General features: G+C 51.4%; 1 protein-coding gene across 4 annotated transcripts in view; it reads right to left on the reverse strand.

Annotated features, from left to right (window-relative positions):
• The window catches only part of SAMD4A (sterile alpha motif domain containing 4A), a 109,472-nt gene that overhangs the window by 17,852 nt on the left and 71,379 nt on the right, over positions 1-20,241 (reverse strand). For 2 of the 4 annotated variants that reach the window (XM_055715225.1, XM_055715224.1), the window contains exons 4-5: positions 6,504-6,767; positions 297-406 (exon numbers count right to left, since the gene is read on the reverse strand). In XM_055715225.1, coding sequence (XP_055571200.1) covers positions 297-406; positions 6,504-6,767 — 374 coding nt within the window. The remainder of the gene's footprint in view (positions 1-296; positions 407-6,503; positions 6,768-20,241) is intronic. The other 2 variants (XM_055715227.1, XM_055715226.1) reach the window with 1 other exon arrangement.

Below are 20,241 nucleotides of genomic sequence, written 5' to 3' on the forward strand. Positions count from 1 at the left end.
ACTGTGCCCCTGCACCTCCTGAACTTAATCCCAACTGGAAAAAAACCCAAGTGTGGCTCCCAGTGATGGGACTTCCGTGCTGGGGCTCAGTAAGAAATGTGGGACGAGACCGTTTTCAGGTACAACATGGAACTCCCAAAGACCCAATTTTCCTTTCTCCGATCGCTTCCCAACCACCTGCAGGTGAAACACCTTCCATGTGAAGACACAGAAAGAGGTGTTGGAGGCATCTCATCTACCAACTGTGCAAGCACCGGGACCATGGCTGATTGCTTTACGACTGATGTGGGACGTACTTGTGCCTCGAGCTGGCATTCGGTGAGGGCCATCATCTCCTCGTACGTCATCTGCGAGAAGAGGGCAGCGTACTTGTGCAGCCGGAGGCTCTTCAGCCAGGCTGGGACATCTGCAGCACAAAGGCAAGGAGATGAGAGCTCCTGCTGAGCTCCAGACACGGCTTAACCACGCGCAGTAGCATCAACAGCAACGCCAGGAGCTGGTTAGGTGCCATCCACCACCCCACTGGTGCTTTAGATGCCCTGCTGCCCTTCCTGGACCTTTTGGAGGACATAGTGCTATGGATACGGATGGTTGGAGGAACCAGCCCCCAGAGGAGGACACAGCCTCAGAGGCTGGGTTTCCATGGCTGAGCCGCTGGCCATTAGCCCACGGGGAGCCGGTGTCGTGCTGCTGCACGCCAAGCTCCTCACTGCCCTGTTCCCAGGAGCGGGGGAACTGCTGGAGCTGATGGCGCGGTCGAGGTTAGGATTAGCAAATGGCTGTTTTGCAGATGGCAGACACCTGATTTACGGCATGAGAGAAGATGGTATGTGCTGAAACTTTAAACGGCTGCTTAAAGTGAAATAAAGAGGGTTGGTTGTTTTTTTTTTGAGCACGGTGAAATGATGTGCGATCAAAGATGGTCCAGCAACACACTTCAGAAAGATGACTTGGGACCCCAAAATGCAGTGACTGAAATGGCTCCTTCCCTCCCAGGCGTTATCTGCAGTGTAGCACCTCTGTGCCCAGCTGGATGGGTACCCAAATACTTTTATCCTCCTGACACCAACGTGGCTTAACAGGGAGGGACCTGGGAGGGGAAACCTTCCTCTGCAACATGCAAAACCCCACCAGACCCCATGATGGGGGTGTCCTCCACAGAGCAGGCAATGGGATATGGGCCTCCCCTGCTCCAGCCTGCTCAGCAGCTACTCGGGGTTTTGCAGGCTTGGGGTGCCTGTGGTGACACCCCACAAGGTGGGGGGGAGCCCTGCAGACATCTGTGCTGCAGCACCACACCGTGCCCACGGCAGCGCTTTTGTTTTGCATCTGAAAGCCTTCAAATGCTGTGCCAAATCGGGACCTGCTTTATTTAGCACCTACAACCCAACAATAGCTTTGCCTTACCCTACCGAGCTCACCTGCTCCACTCCCAGCAATACCCTTGTCCATCCTGTCTCCTCCTGCCACGAGACACCCAGGAACCCCATCTCAACCCATATCAGGTGCAGTTTACAATAAAACCCCAGTGTTTCAGCCCCAGGCAGCCCCAAACTCCACCTTGAATGGAGAGAGCAGGTGGAGGCTCGGGAAATGTTTCTTCTGCAGTGCTGTGTCCAGCTCTGGGGCCCCCAGTATCAGGGGGACGTGAACCTGTTGGAGCGAGTCCAGAGGAGGCCACGGAGATGCTCAGAGGGCTGGAGCCCCTCTGCTGTGGAGACAGGCTGAGGGAGTTGGGGCTGCTCAGCCTGGAGAAGAGAAGGCTGCGGGGAGACCTGACAGCACCTGCCAGTGCCCAAAGGGGCCGACAGGGAAGCTGGGGAGGGGCTTTTTACAGGGGCCTGGAGTGGCAGGACAAGGGGGAATGGCTTTAAACTGAAAGAGGAGAGATTTAGGTTAGACAGTAGGAAGAAATTCTTTACTGTGAGGGCGGCGAGGCGCTGGCACAGGCTGCCCAGAGCAGCTGTGGGTGCCCCATCCCTGGGAGTGCTCAGGGCCAGGCTGGATGGGGCTGGGAGCAACCTGGGCTGGTGGGAGGTGTCCCTGCCCGTGGCAGGGGGTCGGAACTAGATGGTCTTTAAGGTCCCTTCCCACCCAAACCATTCCACGATTCTACAGTGATTCTATGATCAATACCAGTTAGCAGCAACACTCTGATCTCTTCGATCGCCCCCAAGTCCAGTGTAAGGGGTATGCATCAAATGGGTGGTGCAGTCCATGTCCCATGGCAAGCAGGGGCTGATGGTGTAGGAGAGCCCCAGGAGAGGGAGGGATGGCTGGTAGCAAGGCTGCCCTGATGGAGTTCTTCTGCCCAACATGCCCACCAAGGAGGGAGGAGGACTGGGGGCTTGCACTATTTTCAGGAGGGATTTCTACCCACTATGTGCTTCTGCTGCCGGGCTGGGGCTGCTGTGGGTGCTGGTGCTCTGCTCACCACCCCTGAGGCCAGCACAAGGACAACCTTCATGGTCATGTCCAATAACCCTCGCTAACACAGCCAACTTCGGAGGTTTTCTAGGCTGATCCAACTGCAAAGTGCGAGGCCAGACTTTATTCAGAAAGGGATGAGACGATGCGAGGAGGACAGTCTTACTGCTGGGACATCCCATGGTGTGGGTAGTCTGTCCAAAAAGCCCCATGCTGCTGAGGGCCACATGCAAGGCAAGGATTGTCACAGACCTCTTCCTGAACCACCACCTCGTTGCTGGAGGGGACAGGGCAAGACAGACAGACCATTGGTTTGGTCCCCTAAGGCAATTCATACATCTGCCAGAAGTCACTGCCTGGGCTGACCCCAAACCCCACTCACATCCAAGCAGAGGATGCAAACAGCCCCAAAATGCTGCGTTTTGCTCACACTCTCCATCCTCTGACACACATCAGGATCTGCATTTCAATTAAATTCCTCAAATGCTGCACAGGAGATCGACCCTACAGCAGACACGGGGGCAAAGCCAGTACTGAGCACAGACGGGCTGAACTTTGGCATTTCCCAAAAGTCCTGACATTCACCGGTCCTAAACCCTGCTACCGGAGGCCTCTTAAATCAATATTCTGTTTAAAAAAATTAAAAAGCTATATGCAGAAAGCCCTCTCTTTCCAGCATGGGACTGGCAGGCTTGAACCTCAGCTTCATTTTAACACAAACCCACACCACCGTAGTGACGCCACATTAGAAGTCTACCTGAGCCCGTGTCTCCGGGGACATCTGCCTTTGGTGCATGTCCACGGTGACGGCAAAGCCCACAGGAATACTTTCAGAAGATAGATGCAACTTCATATAGACCTTAAACCCTGCGGAACACCCGCCTCCAGCCTTTGCAGAGAGTCAGAGCGCAGAAGCAGCTCTTCTTTCCCTTTGCATCAGCCTCCCTGGACCGCCTCCTAATTCTGGTGAGCTACAATGGTCCCAGGAGAATACAATCCTAGGAGCAGGCTGGGGAGAAGGAGCCACCCCAGCACACAAAGGGATGCTGGTGGGTCTTTCACCCTTGCCATGGGGAAGAGGCAACCAGGAGGTACAAGGTCATCTAAGGCAATTTCGTGGTCCTTGGAAAGCCAAACTCGCTAATGCTCCCCACGGGGCAGTGAGCCGCAGTGATCCTTAATCACCGATTACCAGCAGCTAATTGTGAAGTCATGGCACAACTGTCAGAAACGCCGTGTCTGATGTGAGCAGCAGAGTGGGGACTTCCACGCTGCTCACATACATTGTCCCCTGTAGGCATTAAACTCTGGAGTTCGGCTGGCACGTGCTGGCATGGAAACTAAGAAGGAAAACAATTCATTCTGCCATATACATACACACAAGCTGACATATACACAGGACACCATCAGCAGTGCCTTACGGCACACCAAGCTAACCCATGGATGTACTCACAGCAGAAACCCCCAGCTCTACCCAAACCCTCCTCCCAGTGCACCCCGAGCTGCGCCCTGCGAAGGGACGGATGGACAGATGGACGGGCTCCGCAGGGAACAAAGTGTCCGCATCTCCCCCTGGAGAAACCAAAGGCTGGGAAAAAGCCAAGAGGCACCCTTCCTTCAGCACGAAGATAGATGGAGAGAAATAGGTGATGTCAGGGGAGATGAACTGCTGAGCCACGTCGGATGGGGTTCTGTCATGGATCTGGTTTCCCCACTGTCCTCCTGGATGCCCCAGAGGGTGTTAAAGAAGGAGCAAGCTGACCAGAGGCACGAGTGACACCAAACCACAAGAGCCTGCAGGAGCTCGTGGAGACGTGGCTGCAATTCAGAGAAGGGACTTGGCAAACCGAGCAACTGGTCTGGATGAAATAAGATGCAACCCAATAAAAATGCACAAAGTTGTGTGTTTCTGTAGGAACAAGAAACAGCATGAACTGAGGGCAGGGAACAGGCAGTACTTTTTTTTTTTTTTTTTTGCAGGAAAGCTGTGGGGACACAATGGGTCATACGCAGCCCGTGGTGGTGTGTTACTTGAGGACGATGAGCTATACAGCCACAGGAACGCTGTCTGTATGGCAAGCTAGTCTCTGTTCTGCTCCTGAGTCCAGTTTTGGGCAACACACCTTCAATAAAATATGGGCTTTTTGGAAAAAACCCAGCAGAGAGAAACAAGGACAACCCCAATTTAGAAAACACCATTTGGGAAGAAACTGGATGACTTCAGTCTGAAGAAAATACAGTGGAGGGGGGAGGACACAACAGTGGTAGACACCAGCGGCTGCAGACATCTGTTTCACATGTCCCCGGACAGCGGGACAAAAGCAGTTGGGCTGACTCAGCAGTGGAGGGAGAATCAGGTTTAGATGTTTCAAGCCTTCCTCCAGAGAAGGAGGATGCCCGGGAAGGGATGGCTCAAGGAAGGGCAGCCATCTCCCCCCGGGGGGCTGCATGCAGCAGCAACAGGCTGTCTCCATATGTCATTTATTTAATTGGTTATTGCTTGTGGACAGCCTGGGCAATAGCACCTTTGGGTTTTGCAGATTTGGCCACACAGGTTGATGGCACTGCACTGGAAAGTTTCTATGCATACAGGTCCAGGAGCTGCAGCTGTGGACCACAAGGAGCCTAGCTCCCCGTGGTCTCCTCCCCAGCTCCATCAGCAGAAACCTGGAGAAATGTAGCATTGAACAGACCCTTCTGCACCACCTGCTCCCCAAAAGGGTCTCCCTGGCCTGACAGACTGCAGGATCTGGCCCCAGGCATAGAAAACCTTGGGGACCCTTCACACTGATCGCAGCTTAGTCTTCAACATGCTCCCGGTGACCCCTCCAAGCCCACCTGCCTGCCTGCTGCCGGTCCACCATAAGGTTATGCAGGCAGCGAGAGCCACAGGTAGGCACAGAGCCTGCAGCAGCGCTGGGGACCAAACACCCCCTGGCTCCCCTACCTGCTTCGGTGGTCGTTAGCGAGCAGAGCCGCAGAGAAGCCAAGCCCAGCTCTGCAAGCCTGCTGGGCTTAGAAAACTCTCCTGTCACATCTACAGCCCATCGCCCCCAGCCCAGAGCAACGCTACGGTGCACAGTCCAGCCAGGGAGGGGGCCGAGCCCCGAGCATCCATCTCACGGGGGAGCTGTGAGGGTTCTTTTTATGCACTTAATTCATGCACAGCAATGTCATACAGTGCCAAGCCAAGCGCGGTTCCACTTTACAGAGATTTATACGTATCTAGATCTATCTGTAATCAGAATAAAATCAGGCCTTGTGACTATTTAAAAAATATGATTATTTCCTTATTCTGATACATCGCTGGTCTTTACACAATTGAGTTGCTTTGCATTAATGAAAATTGCAGCTGTTCAAATCAGTCTCTGATCGCTGCAGGTTCTTTTCAGTCATTTTGTCTGTTCACAGGAATACACAGTCTGCATGTTCGCCCAGTTTTCATCAATTTATCCCTCTACAGCCTGAAGTTTGCTCTCCATCTTTGACTGCAGCAGTAGGCTTTGTTTCTGCCTTGTTTACCAACAGGATCACATGTATTTACTGCTGAAAGTCTCTGTGAAATGCAGGCACAACGGGGAAAAACAACTGAAACACACTAGATAAAACCACTGCGAACAAGTATCCTAAGCCAGAACTTCCCCAAATACTCGGTGGGTACCAAACACTGCAATGGTAAATCCCACACGGCTTGCTAAACCTACGCTAAGCTATTTTTCACCGTAATAAAACAGAAAGAGAAAAAGAGCACCAGTCACAGCCAAAAGCCACAGGCTATGGAAAAAATCCAGCTTTTTGGAAAGCTGGCAGCTTGCAGAATTCTGGGGCAAAACCAGCCCACTGGCACCCAACTGCAAGATGTCAGATCAGGACCAGCTGCTGCTTAAAAGAAAACCTAACTTATTGCCCTAAACCTAAATTCCTAAGCCGGGAAGAAACGCTGAAAGGCCCCGTTTGCTTACGAGGACTCTCGCCCAAAACCGCCAACCGAGCCCCGCGCTGCCGGGAAAACGGCTTTTCCCCTCCTGCCTCTGGGTGCTGGGCGCGGGGGGGGAGGCGTCTGGTTTTTCACTCACCTTTCATCCCACTCCCTTCCTCCTGGAATGTGTTACGAGCAGAAGGCTGATCTTCTAAATGTTCACTCCCACCACTTCCCGAAGAGGCTACACTGCTTTGTGGAGACAGGGGGGCATGATCGGAAGGGATGCACTGGGGTCCTCTAGCTCGTAAGTCCTCATGAGACATCCATCCATGTCCTAGAGGTTGGTTTGGCACATTCATGGGTGGGGTAAGGGACACAGAGCGTTTCAAAGGGCTGTGGTGTGTCTGGCCTGAGAGAACTGAAAAAAAAATAAAATCAAAGAGGTTATTCCCCCCTCGCGGCCCAGGATGCAGCGGAGTCCCCCGAAAAAAAAAAAAATGAAATCATAAAATGCGTGGTGGTCGGCCCTGAGCTCTCTGCCTTGTCTCGGGCAAGCTGAGGGGATGGGGGTACCTGCAAGGAGATGGGGTTACACGAGCCAGGTCGCGTTGCTTAAGGAAAGGTGTTGTGTGGATTGCACCTCTAGGATAAAAAAAATAATAATAACTGAGCAGCTCTGGAGTTTTTTTTCCCTGCGGAGTCCAGTAGCGACAGCCCACCTGAGCACGGGGTTGTGCCGGGCACTTGGCTGCCACCCCATGCCTACCCTGGAGCCCGGACAGCATCGCCGCTATTGCACCTGTAATGGGGACCTTCACCGAGGCCATGAAGCTTGCCCTGCTAAAATCATCCAGCCCCGTATCTTTCTGGGAAAGGCATAAAAATCCCCAGGACGGGAACATCCTCCCCCAGACCCAGGGGAAGCTTTCTCCATCTCTCCCTTCAGGTTAAGACTTGGCTTACGCCCCAAAGCACGAGCATTTACACACCTGCCTAACATCATCGTGGAGGTACTTACAAATGTCTAAGCCTTGTGAGTCCTGCTAAGATCTTGCACTTCACTGAGCTGTTACCAGCAATGAGAGAATCCCAGCCCAGCCACCCCTCAGGTGAGCTTCCGAGCACATGCCTTTTAACCCTCCCCAAGAGCAAACACCAAAGCAACGGTGACAATGCATCCATGACAAAGAGGTGAGGCCGAATCCACCAACAAATGATCTTTGGAAAGCTATGGATTTGTTTTTCCTTCCCAGTTGTATACGGGTTTGTATTTCCTTGGCTGAACGCCAAGTTCAATTTGTTTTTAGCAAATAACTTCAATGCCGCTAAGCGAAGAGTGTGGCACCAGCTCCTGTGATTTGGAGTTATCCCTCGAGAAAGGCTTTACAATGGGTAGGTATTTACCTGCCTTTCAGTCAAGTTCAGAAAATACTTCTTATATAGGCTAAATTATTTAAAAAGCCCAAATCATAGGTTTGCCAACACTTTTTTGTAGAAGCGTTGCAACTTAAGTAGATTTTTAAATACATTTTTTACTGAATGGTCTCCATTTTTCACTGCTCTTCTTCTGTACTGTCTCATTCACTTTTAGTTATCTCCTTAAAGATTTAGGTATCTTTTTCTCGAGTCTGTTGGTTAGCAGGGGTGATACACGGCATTTAGAAGAAAAGATGGATACGGACAAAACATATCCTCATAATAAAAACATATTAGAAAATTGGTCTGTTGGCTTAACAACATTCAATTTCTATCAGTCACAAAGTCACTGAACTTCCGGTTAAACCATAAATGCAGTTAATGTATCTCAATGTACACATTTAGGATGTAAAAAACTTGTTCAATGTTTTACTGCACTTACTCTCAATGAAATCAGCTGAACTTACCAGGGGCTGCTTCCTGATCACTGAGACCAAAAAAATGGCTGGATTTAGGCATCGCTCAGCCCAGCCATGTCTCATCACCCACCGGAATAACCAGGACAAGTTCTGGGGCCAGTGCTAGAAGGTCCTTTCTAGTTTGCATCAAACCCAAGTGAACGCTGTTGGTTTTGATGTGCCCCCGGTACAGAAGTGGGGCTCACATCGCGATGGCTAACAAAACTGGTCAGTTAACAAGGGGTAATTTCTAGAGAGAAGAGCAAATTCTACAGAACGACACTAATTTCTCACAATTAGCATCTCTAAGCTTCACGGTGGGGTAGATGAAACGAAAAGCAGACTTTCTGCTCCAGGGAAACCTGAGGGCAGAGGGGTTAAAATGACCTTTCAGCCCATATGAAACTGAAGCAAAAACCTTTCCATTTTTCTTTCAAAATCAAGTTTCTTAAGTCTGTACAAAACCTGGGGGAAATTCATTGTTCTTGTTGCTTTTCCTCCTAAAGCACCAAAGCACTACAGCTCCCTAACCCCCTTTTTTTTGCATCAAAACCACTCGCGGCTCCTCCATGTGTTATTTGCTAATATAAACGAGTCTTGGTAGAACCACCCCCCCACCCACCCCCCCCCGCCCCGGCCAGGTGTACTGTGCTGTAAAAGTTAAGCTGGGTTTAATTCCCAGCTAAAGCCTGTGGGAAAACCTGCCATCAAAGCCATCTCTGCTGACCAGAAGCAGAATGAAAATGAGCAAGTAGTGGGGTTATAAAAGGAGGGGAGAGAAAAACACCAGAGCTTGTTTGCATTTATTAAGCACCTGTAAAAAGCAGCCGGTGCCACACGCAGCTGATGGATGAAGCCAAAACCCTGCAGATTTCTCCAGCATCTAAATTGTTCCTGTTTCCAAAAGCATTTTCTTCTACCAGCCCATAACACTAACACCATGCTGTGCAGGGAAGCAAGGGGATGGCTTATGGTGAAGGATTTGTTCCCTTCCCCTTAAATAACTACAGACACATCTTCCAGATGTCTCCTGGCAGAAAAGGATGTCAATGGGGACCCAGGCTTGTTTTCAGAGCAGTGTTATGTTTCTTAAAGTTGTGATGCATCCTGATGGGAAATACATGGATTTAAGAATGTCTTGGCTAAGCTATTTCAGCTCCTGGCTTTGCAATTGTACCCCACAAGCAGCACCATAACAGGGCTCTGTAGATGTCACCTCACCCTCTGAGAAGAAAAAAATATTTAGCATTAAAAAAAAAAATATGGAGGGGAAAGATGGGGGAAAAAACTGATAAATCAGTTGAAATGCATCACCAGGGCTGAGCACTGCAGCAACATCACCCAGAGCCCCTCCTGAGCTGCTGCCCCTCTGTAGGAAAACGTCTGGTTTAGGCAATATTTGTGCCCTTTGAATGAATGAGAGATGCAGGGGAGCAGGCAGAGAGGACAGGAGCTGATTGCCCCCTTTTAGGAGGTGAAGGCTGCTCCGTTAATCCTCCTTCTTACAGGGTGTACGCACCAGCTAGTACCCTGCAGTGCTTAAGCCATCCTCTCCCCACCAAAACCTTGCAAACAAGAGGGTATTTTTGGCTTAAATCCAGACCAGATTCCTTCCTGAGCAGCATTACCCTTGCAAACTGCTGCTCTTCCATCTTAATTTTATGTCCCCTAATTAGAAGCCGGTGTCGGCTGGAGGAGAAATAATGAACTCCACAGGATGGCCAGGAACAATTAGAAATCATCCAGTGCAACATATAAAAATTAGTTCCACTTCCTTCCCCGAGATAACGCAACGCTGGAGTCCAATAGAGCATGTTTTATTTAAACCACAACCATTTTTACCGAACTATGAATCAATTCACACAAGTTCAGGAGACGCAGTAGAGATAATTCCTCTGCAAAGGATGCTACAAGCAGAAAAAGTCATTGGCTCTTTGAACCCCCCCCAGCTACTCTTGGTACCAGTCACAGATTATTTAAGGGCTCTTAGAACTGGCTTAACTTTAGGCTCCACTTCAGCCTTTCTGGCTGCAACACAGACCTGTGAGCAAGACGGCTTCTTGCAAACCCTCTTAACCAGCTTCCACCCGCACTCAGGCTTAAAAATGCTGCCAACCCTGGGATGGCACCTGCCTGGCATGCACACACCTCTCCCTCTTTTAATTCGTAACCCTTCGAAAGGGGATTAATAAATGTGCCTGTTTATTAACTCTGCTGCTTGTGTTCATGTCCTTGGGTTCTCAAAATAAGAGGATGTAGCGAATGATTTTCAAAGTGTCAGTTTAGCCTAGGTCCTGCCCTAGCTTTTGACAATCCTCTGTGCCTTTTAGATGGTCCAAGGTGAACCCAGGGCTGCTGACAGCCCAGTGGGGACAAGTCACATATCCAGTCTCTTGTTAATTAAATGGTCCACATGTGCTTCAGCAGAAAAAAACCAAGTGTGAGTTTATAACCTTACACTCAAGCCTCTTTTTTTTTTTTTAAAAAAATTACAAAAACATTCAACTTTAATATAAAAAGGAAATCTAATATATTCTTCTAGGGTAAGATAAGCTTCCAGGAGGTGGCCAGAGGCACGCCTGCCTTTGAGTGCCACAGCAGTGCGAGCCGGACGAACAAAGAGAGGAAACCACCGCTCCAAAGTGCGAGCCACACTGGCACACGGATCCTCTACAACTTGTAAAGTGTGTCCCTCTTCTGCTTTAGAAGTGTTTTCCTGCCAGCCGCAGGCTCGTTTAGGCGGTGCAAGAGCCATCCGCTCCCCAGGGACCCACCAGCCACTCTGCAAAGACACTGCCTGTTCCGGCTCCTTCCACCCGGGTATCCCATGGGATGGGGGCGAGAGCAGACCACGGTCCTCCCCACGGTAAGCAGGTTGGGACCGTGGCTCTGAAGGGCCATAGGGGTTGTGCTCAGCCCATGCCAGCCCATGTTTCCTCCAGACCAGGGTCAGCTGCGACCCAGCAGATGCTACTAAATACAATGCCTTTGAGATGAGCTTGGCATGTTTTGCATCCCAGGGAAAAAAGTGATACATAAGCTGGAGCTGAGAAGTATGAGGTGTTGCCGAAGTGCTCTCAGGCTTCAAACCAAGTTTGACTTAATATTCCCAGGTGAAAAAAATTAAAGAGGACGGAGAAAGAGTGATGGCGAAGATGGAGCCACCGTGGCGTGCAGGGCTCCCCATCGCAGGAGGTGGCTGCAGACCACACTGCTGCAGGGCTGGAGCAGCAAGGAGCATCCCTGGGGGGCCACCAACTCTCTGGGCAGCACCGGCTTTATCACGGACCGAAGGCTTGACAATGTGCTTATAGAAACCCTGAGGCTGCAAGTGCTTTCCCTGTGAAGCCTTGAGCTTCTTTTTTTTTCCTTTTTTTTTTTTTCCTCCTCTCCTTCTTCCTTTTTGAAGTGGTGTTGCCTATTTTGGTAGGCAAGGGCTAATTTCAAGAGGGTTTTTGTTCGCTGAAGACCATGTGGAACAGTGTCAGACATTTGTGTTGTGGTTTCTCAGGGTTCCAGGCCAATTTTTCAGCCTGAGAAGGGAAAAGCCACCCATTCCTGTGATTAGAGCTGAGGAATCGGGCTCTGCAGGCAGACCTTCCTCCACAGCATGCGGCGGCTGACGAGGCACTCACTCTCCCTCTGCCCCGATGCACCCTTCGTTAAATCTGGTTTAATGTGCTGCAAAAGTCCTTGACAAGAGGCATGTGTGGCTGATGTGAGCATTTCCACCGAGAGCCAGACCCTTTGTTGGGTACAGAGGAGTGGTCAGACCGTCTCCAGCCCCCATGGGTCCCTGACACCCAGAGGACCTCTACAACAACCTCACAACCCTTTATACCAGCACACAGTCCATACAGCAGATTACAATTCAGCGTAAGGTCCTCCCCGTGGCTGGAGGAAGGATCAAGTGCTGCAAGGTGCATGCTGGACTCTTCGCAAGATTTTTTTGCTGTTGTTTTTAGTCTAAAAATGGCCCTTCTTGGCTGCAAAGCTGGCTGTGGCCCATCCTCGGGAGGTGCCCGATCACGTACAATTCCTTTTCTGGTCTGCAGGTATCTGGAGCAGCAGCTTGACCCCAGTTTGCTATAGGAAGCAGGGATGTTTTTAATCCACTGAAGCCACACGGTCTCTTGCGCAGGCCGGAGGCAGCCCCACGGAGGGGGAATACTGAGCAGCTCCTGCAACGTCCCCCTCACAAAGCAACCACCAAGTTCAACTCGGTCCTCTCCTCCGCCTCCTCCTTGCTACCCTGGTCACGAAACATCCTCTCCTCCAGGAAGGCTCCCCCACGCTGGCAGACCAGTGCTCGTGGCTTTTCCAGCCTTTCTGTACCAGGACCCTTGGAAGCAGCTGCCAGTGGGTCACGCTGCCCCGCTGGCACCCAGCCCCCTTCCTGGGCACCTCATTCACCCGCTCCCCACGCCACTGCAGGCAGCTCCAGCGTGGCCAAAGCAGAACCTGATGGAACATTTTTCAGCTCAGTATCCCCTAACCCTTGGAGCCTTTTCTTTGTGCCTTTTTTCCCCCCCCTGGGTTTTGTGGCTGTGACTTTAACTGTGTTTGTACGGTGCCGGATAAACCATGTCCTTATCCCTGAATCAGGGGATATAAGCCACGGGGGGGGGTGTGTGTGTGTGTGTGAAGCCAAGAGTCCTAAATGCAAGCAGCCACTGGGTTGCTGCCTGCATTAGGGAAAAAAATAAATAAATAAGCAGAGTGCTGCCTTGAGCAGAGAAATTAGGGGAAAAAAATAAATGAGCAGAGTGCTGCCTTGAGCAGAGAAATTAGGAAGAAGCACAGACTCAAGAAACGCCTGGCAAGCAAACTTTTTTTTAAAAAATGACGTTTTCAAACAGAGTTTCCTGTTCAAGAAACTGGACAGAGAAACAATAACCCATTTGTTGGTGCTCTCCCCACACAGCGCAGGCGAGGCCCCGTCCAGGCTCCGCTGGGAAGGGGACGTCGGTGCCGGCCACAGAGGGTTTTGTGAGCCCCTGCACAGCACGAGCACGCACGGATCCGCTCTTCGGCTCCGGCAGGAATCGCTGTTCTTTGTATGAACTCGTCTGCGCGGCAGTAGGAGCTGGGCTGCATCTAAAGACATGTAAACGCAGCTCTATGGTGGTTTCAGCAATCCGATGGGACGCATTTCTGGAAGGGAGCCCGGCTCGTCTCACCAAGGAGCCGGAGCTCGGGAGTTGCTTTGGAGGTCCTTGCGCGGGGCTTCCCACCAGAGCATCCAGCAAGGTGGGAGCAAGACAGACCAGGTGCGAAGCCCCACCGTGACGTAACTCGCAGGCAAATGGATGCACGGAATGGCAGTGGGGGGAGGTGGGAATCGGTGTGGGGGACAGAGCATCAGAGGCACGTTGCAGGAAGGCGCTGCCCTAAACCACACTGCTCTCCGGGTAAATGCAACGCCCCAATCTCCAGGCCAATAAATGTGGTTTCTCTCATGCATTTATACACAAACCACAGAAAAAACAGTGTTTGCCCCTGGGGAATCCCGGTCTGTTAATAACAACGCTGCTGTGTGGAACCAAGCCTCCGTAATTATCCCAGAATTCACTGATTTTTTGCTAAAGGCTCCCGGGGGAAATTCCTCCCCTGCTCATGGATCAAGCCAGAGAGACGACGCTGGGATGCAGAAACTCTCCTTCCTACAGTCCTCCTTTTCCACCCAGAAGAGATGTCCAAGAGCATCTGCTCCACTCAAGCTGTGGCCAGCGCTGCCCGCTGCCTCCACCAGCTGCTAATAAGATCCCTGGTCTGGGGAGCATTTGCCTCCCGAGATCAACAGCATCAGCTTCTGCCACTCGTTAACACTTCAGATGGAGAAAACCCTCTATCAGTTACAACCACTTCAGGACACCAGGCTGGAAGACACACAACCTTTATGTAGCGACATGCAACCTGTTGCGAACTGGGAGTAAGAAAAAAAGGGACCTAAGCCAGCTGACTGGAAGGAGTGAGTGAGAAATCTCTGGAATGGCCTCAAGACACCGGGATCCAATAATCCCTACAGAGTCATTAAAAATCCGTGGAGCAAGTGCAGGGAGACACCGTGCCTTCAGCAGTGACAAAATACGGGACAACGTGCATCTCACGTGACATACGCCCCATGATCACCACCCCACCATCACCAGGGGAATTTCACCCAGAAAGCAACTGGACTTTGCTACAGCACCGGAGCTTTTTCCATCCTCTGACTGATTTGGGTTTTTCTCCTCCCTTGTCTCTTTTTACTCACTTTCACTCATTCAAAAAAGCCACCAGCACAAGCCATTTAGCCCTCCGCTCCTGTAGGCACCACGGCCCAGATTTTGTAAGACAAATTCCTCCACATTTCAGCGTCCCCTGGCCTCCCGCTCTCGGGGGCGCGCACCCCTGTCCCGAGCACTCTCCGTCTGGGCTGGCGATGTCTTATTCCTTCTCCTCCATCTTCCATCAAGAGCATAAAATCTTACCAGCTCCAGGAGATAAGAAAAGCCTGCTGGGTCCCTGAGGCCACCGAGGGGCGAATGCAGTACCCAGTTCCCAACATGAGAAGATGAAATAGGTATTGCCGAGGAGGGACACCTCACGACCGCCCGTATTGCCCCAAATACCGAGCTCTGCAATGCTCCCAGCGATCCCCAGCAGCAACGGGATAGCCACGGCTGCTATCATAAAACAAGTATTAATTCTTTCCCATTAGTGCTCCAAATTGACTCAGCTCAGCTTTCCGCCTCCTCTACATACCGACAGCATATGCATCCTAAAAATCTGTCCTCATCATCCTCCGAAACATTCCCAATTGCTCAGATATTGCCTTGCACTCGAGTTATGACACAGATTTCTGCACCGGCTAACACGAGACTGTATTGCTCAGCAAACAGGGGGGGACTATGGTTACAAGAAAACATCAAATGCAGAGCAACCAGCCTCAAATAAAATTGCGTAACAAATGGAAACAGCAAACTTGAGGGGAAAATAAAAAAAAATAATTCAGCTTCAAGGCTGCCAAACCTGAACCATTGATTACAGCGCATTTGATCCATTTGCATGCAGAGAGCTTTGCTTTGGAGCCGAGATGGAAACAGAGTCTTAATATAGCTGGAGAGAAAAATATCCTTCTTGCACTCTGCTAACTGCACTTTGATAGGAAGCAGCCACAGAGCAGATGGTGCCTATATATAATCACCAGACCTATTATCCCAGCCTCTTTTAGTAATTTGAAGGATGTGATAACCACAAGGAGAGCAGCAAATATTCCCCCTCTCTCCCTCCCTTCCCCCTGCTAAGAAAAATATATTAAAAAAAAAAAAAAAAGAGGAGGAAGCTATAATTATGGTAACGATTAAAAGAATTTCCCAATGAAGTAAATAACTATTTTGTGCACTGCTCCTTTAACCGAGAAGTCAAAAGTTAATTAAATAGCAGCATGTTACTGAGTCAGGAGAACACAGCAAGTCCCCATGCAGTCGGGAGGGAAACTGGAGTCGCTTCGGCTGAATCCAAGCCCCAGCACTCCCTTCCCTCCCTGGTGCCCTCCTGCCATCTCTCTGCAGCTGCTGTTTGATGGCGGGGTGAAGGAGAGCTCATCTGTCTCCATTTCTTTACTTGCCAAAGCCCAGAGCTGCGCAGTTTCAAAGGATGAGTGATGGAAAGGCAATTCTCTCTGGGGGTTTCTCACCCCACGAAGCTGCTCAGGAAAACATCACAAATCTGATTTTCATCATGTGGTGAGGAAAGGCTGGGGAAACATGATGTCGGGAGGCTGTCGTGGAGGAAGAAAAGGGGTTTTGGGGTGGGGGTGGGGGTCTGCATGCCTCTGCCAGCACAGACCCTTCCTCCCCTTCTGCTGCTGCCTGCTGGGCACCCCAAAAGTTCCTGCTGGCACCTAGGAGCCCAGGGGCGAGTTGGAGAGAGCAATCCCTAGCTGGAGGCAGCTGGAGGCATTACTCATCAGGCACTTTATGGATATAAGTTACTAGCGGAGGCAATGAGGAGCACCCCTGGGTACGCAGCTCCCAGACGGAGCCCCTGGCCCCATGCCGATGGTGGCTCCAGCGGTGATGCAAACTGCAGACAGGGACCCACGGGTGCTCATGGGGTGATGAGAAAAGCAAAGCTTCCCTCGGGAGAGCAACAAGCTCCTATGCAATGAGTAACCACAGCTTACTGTCATCTATGCCAGTATCCAACAGGCACCGGGGGTGTGTGGTAAAATACACCTGGGTCTAGGAGGGTCCATCCATCAACAAAACCTCCCTGTCAACTGACATGGGAGACTGCCGAGGGGTCTGAGAGATTTACTGGGGATGTCTGACTTTGCTCCACAGCCCAAGAGCATCAATCAGCTGTGCTGGCAGCTTCTGCACCACTTCCAGGTCAGAAGCATGATTCATTGGTGACAGGAATCCCAAGGACTGTAGGATAACGTGCAAAACCATCGCTGCTGCTTCTTAATGCCCCTTCCCGAGACACCCGGGCTGCCGTAAAGGAAAGCAGAGGCGGTGGCGGAGCTGCAAGCTTCAAGCTTCCCCCACCCTTGCAGGTCAAGGATGGTGTCCTACCTGCCACTGCCAACGGACAAGCACCCCACTAAGGGCCATGCAAAACCAGGGCATGCAGTGATTGCACCGGGATCTCACAAGTAGAGAGGGTGGGAGCATTGCTGGGTGCTGCTGGAATAGAAGTTCCCAAAATTAGGTGGCCTCGTTCCAGCCAGGAAGCTGCGGAGCCATCACTCTGTGAGCAGGGTATGTGAATTCGGGAGCGGTGCCCCGTAAGATGTGCCGGTACGTGCAAAGATCAAACCTCACATATACCAGATTTGGAGGAAGCAGTGGTGTGGTCCCAGAGGATGCATGTGTGACGTGCCCTCTTGGGGGACAGGCACGTTCCACCTGCTGGCACCCAGAGCTCCCCCTTCTCTTCACCAGCCACGCAGTCCAACCACCTCCTGCTTCACCGCTTCCCTAGCGATGGAGCGGTTTGCTAGGGCTAGGGCAGGCTGGATTATGTGGATTATTTAAGCGCCTAGAAGCATCATTTGGTGTCACGAGGGCTGGTTGAGGAGCATCAGTGTGGGTCCGCACTTACCAGCAGCCAGAAGCAACCAGCGACATCCCCGCGTGTTTATGTGCCACCCACGGTGCAAACCACCGCTGAGCCCAGCCTCGAGCTCCCCTCCCCTCCTTCCCTTTGGGACTACAGTAGGACCCCTCTGCCTCTCGGTGACACCTCTGCCTCTGAGCATCATGGTTGACGAGGGGCCGAGCAGAGGCAGGACCACCAGATCCAGCCCGCTGCCCACGTGAAAACCCACTGGCTGCAGCATGCCTGTGGGAGACGCGTTCGCTTCCCTGCCTACTTGCTCTGCTTGGCGAGCAGGTATCCGTCACTCGCTCGACACCCTGCCTACAGCAGGATCGGCGCACAGCCCAAAAGCACTGCCTACTGTAGGCTGCACATATGCCCCCCGTCATCACTTGCTCCCACATGAAAGCAGTGAGCATGGCAGGGAGGACCCCATCTCTGTGCTGATGCCTGGGATAACATCAGCCCTGCTCTGCTAACCTCAATCCCCTAGAGTCATCTGCATCCCCCCAGAGCCATCCGCATCCCCCCAGAGCCATCCACATCCCCACAGAGCCATCTGCATCACCCTAAAGCCACCCGCATCCCCCTACAGCCAACCACTGCTGGCAAGAAACTTCTTCTGCCCCACTGGCTGTGCCTCCCCTACGAGCAAGGCTACCTGTGAACAGCAAGTCCCAGCTGAACAGGAACAGGAGAGCCACCCTCCCAGATGCTGGCCTGGGGACAAGGACCAACGATAGTCCCCTCTTTTTTTTCCTTCCAGTGCAGACCATGATAGCTGGGAAGACAACAGCTAAGCTGATTAGCTTCAATGTCAGTCTAAGTCCCCCATGGAGATGCACTGCAGGTGGGACCTCAGCACCACATGCCCTCTGTTAGCCACCCTCTTTTCTGGCCAAAGACACAGTGAGGAGAGACCCTCTGGGAGCAAAGAAGTGAAGGAAACATGCCAAAACAGGCTCTGACCACTGCTCGAGTACAAGAGTCCATCAGGATGCTTCAATACCTTGGGTTAGGAAACACTGAACACAGCAGCACGGATGATGAAAGGTGACAGACCAGAAGGCTGGGCCAAACCAACTTCCTGCCCAAAGTGTCTTCAAGCCTCTTCACCTTGAGAACTTGCGAGCAAGTGCACAGCAGAGATCACAGAATCACAGAATTGTTTAGGTTAGAAAAGACTGTTAACATCATCAAGTCCAACCACTAACCCAGCACTGCCAAACCCACCACTAAACCATGTCCCTGAGTGCCACATCTACACAGCTTTTAAATACCTCCAGGGATGGTGATTCCACCACCTCCCTGGACAGCCTGTTCTGACACCTCACAAACTTTATAGTGAAGAAATTTTCCCTAATATTCAAGCTAAACTTCCCCTGGCACAACTTGACGCCATTTCTTCTTGTCCTATCACTTGGACTGTATGATGGGGCTGCCCTGATCTCTTCCGTTTAGACAACCCCGTTTTCCCAGACTGTACCTTGCTGCTGCACAACCGGATCCCACAGACCCCGGGGCAGCAACCTCCCTCCCTGCACCCAACCAGCCAACAGTCACCTCGGGGGCTGCTCTGGTCCCAGGGCAGGGTGGCTCACCTGACCACCCTGCTTGAAGACCAGGTCTGGGCAATGTGGGAGCTCAGCTGACCGTGGGATGAGCGCTCATAGCTGGCCCATCAACTAAAAACATCCTGCCCAGCAGACCAGCTCATGGAGCATGGGCGCAGCTTGCTCTGTTTTGACTCTGGACACCTCACTGCTAACCAGAGGGTGAGGGACATGGCAACTGGAGTGCCCTCAACAGCAGGAAGGGACGCTGGCTGTGAAACACAGCTTTGCAGTGACCACTCAAAGAGTAGCAGCAGATTTTTGCCAGCATTGCTGACACCCCAAAAGGCCATCGCTCTTGTCCTCCATGAGTGCTACCATCTCCAAAGTTTGATGGCTTCCAGGCTGAGGGCAGGTGACTGGTCATCTCCTTGCTTGCTGAGTGATGGTCTGCTGAGCAGCGGACAGTACCTCCCAGGGACCAAGTGCTTTGAATTTATAGAGGGGCCAGGAAATCTGTAGTTAGTGTTCAGAGCTGGAGTAGAAGATTATGGTTGGACTCGATGATCTTAAAGGTCTTTTCCAACCGAAATGATTCTATGATTCCATGTTGTCCTTACTCAGTCCTGTTTGCTGTTGTATTTGTGCTTATTCTGCATGGATTTGAGAAAACAACTCTGCTCACATTAGCTTTTTGTACAAAGACTCTGTTTTTAAGCTATGGACTTAGCAAGATATTGTAGTGATGGGACCCTGGCAAAGTGGGTGACTCCTAGAGATGCTCTCCAACAGCTATGTGCAACACTAGAGGGCATGAGCAAGACAACAAATGCCCCCATCTGCCACCGCTGAAAAGCTCAAGTGTAATAAAGTCCCATGAGCTTTTCTCAGTCCATCAGTAAAAGAGAAAAAACAGCAAGTATTAGAGGTGTCCCTGCCTGGTAGGATGAATGCCAGGGTGCCACGTCTCAGCTCAGAGCACAGACAGCTGAGGAACAAGTTTCTGGAGGCAATCCCCAAGTACAAAGCTAATCTCCCCCTCAGTAAGAACAGTACATTTGTTTGCTTCGCTGTTGTAACCTTATTAAGACTTTGGCACTCTATTTTTGAGCAAGCAAAACGACATGTTTTGCTAACGTATGGGAAGAAACGTGTTGCCCTGCATAAGTCAAACATCAGCTGAGGGCACACAACCCCCTTCAGGTGTCATTGCAAATGTACACAGAGGAGAGCATTGTACCTGCAAGCTGCCCATCAACCCAACACAAACCAGGGTGGTCCTGTGGGTTGGAACACGCAGCTATCCCGTTAGCAACATCAGCTGGGATACTGGGTATGATGACAGGGTTGTCTCCAGTGGTAGGCAGTGAGCTGCTGC

The sequence above is a fragment of the Falco cherrug genome, chromosome 7, assembly GCF_023634085.1.
Source record: "Falco cherrug isolate bFalChe1 chromosome 7, bFalChe1.pri, whole genome shotgun sequence".
Lineage (NCBI taxonomy): Eukaryota > Metazoa > Chordata > Aves > Falconiformes > Falconidae > Falco > Falco cherrug.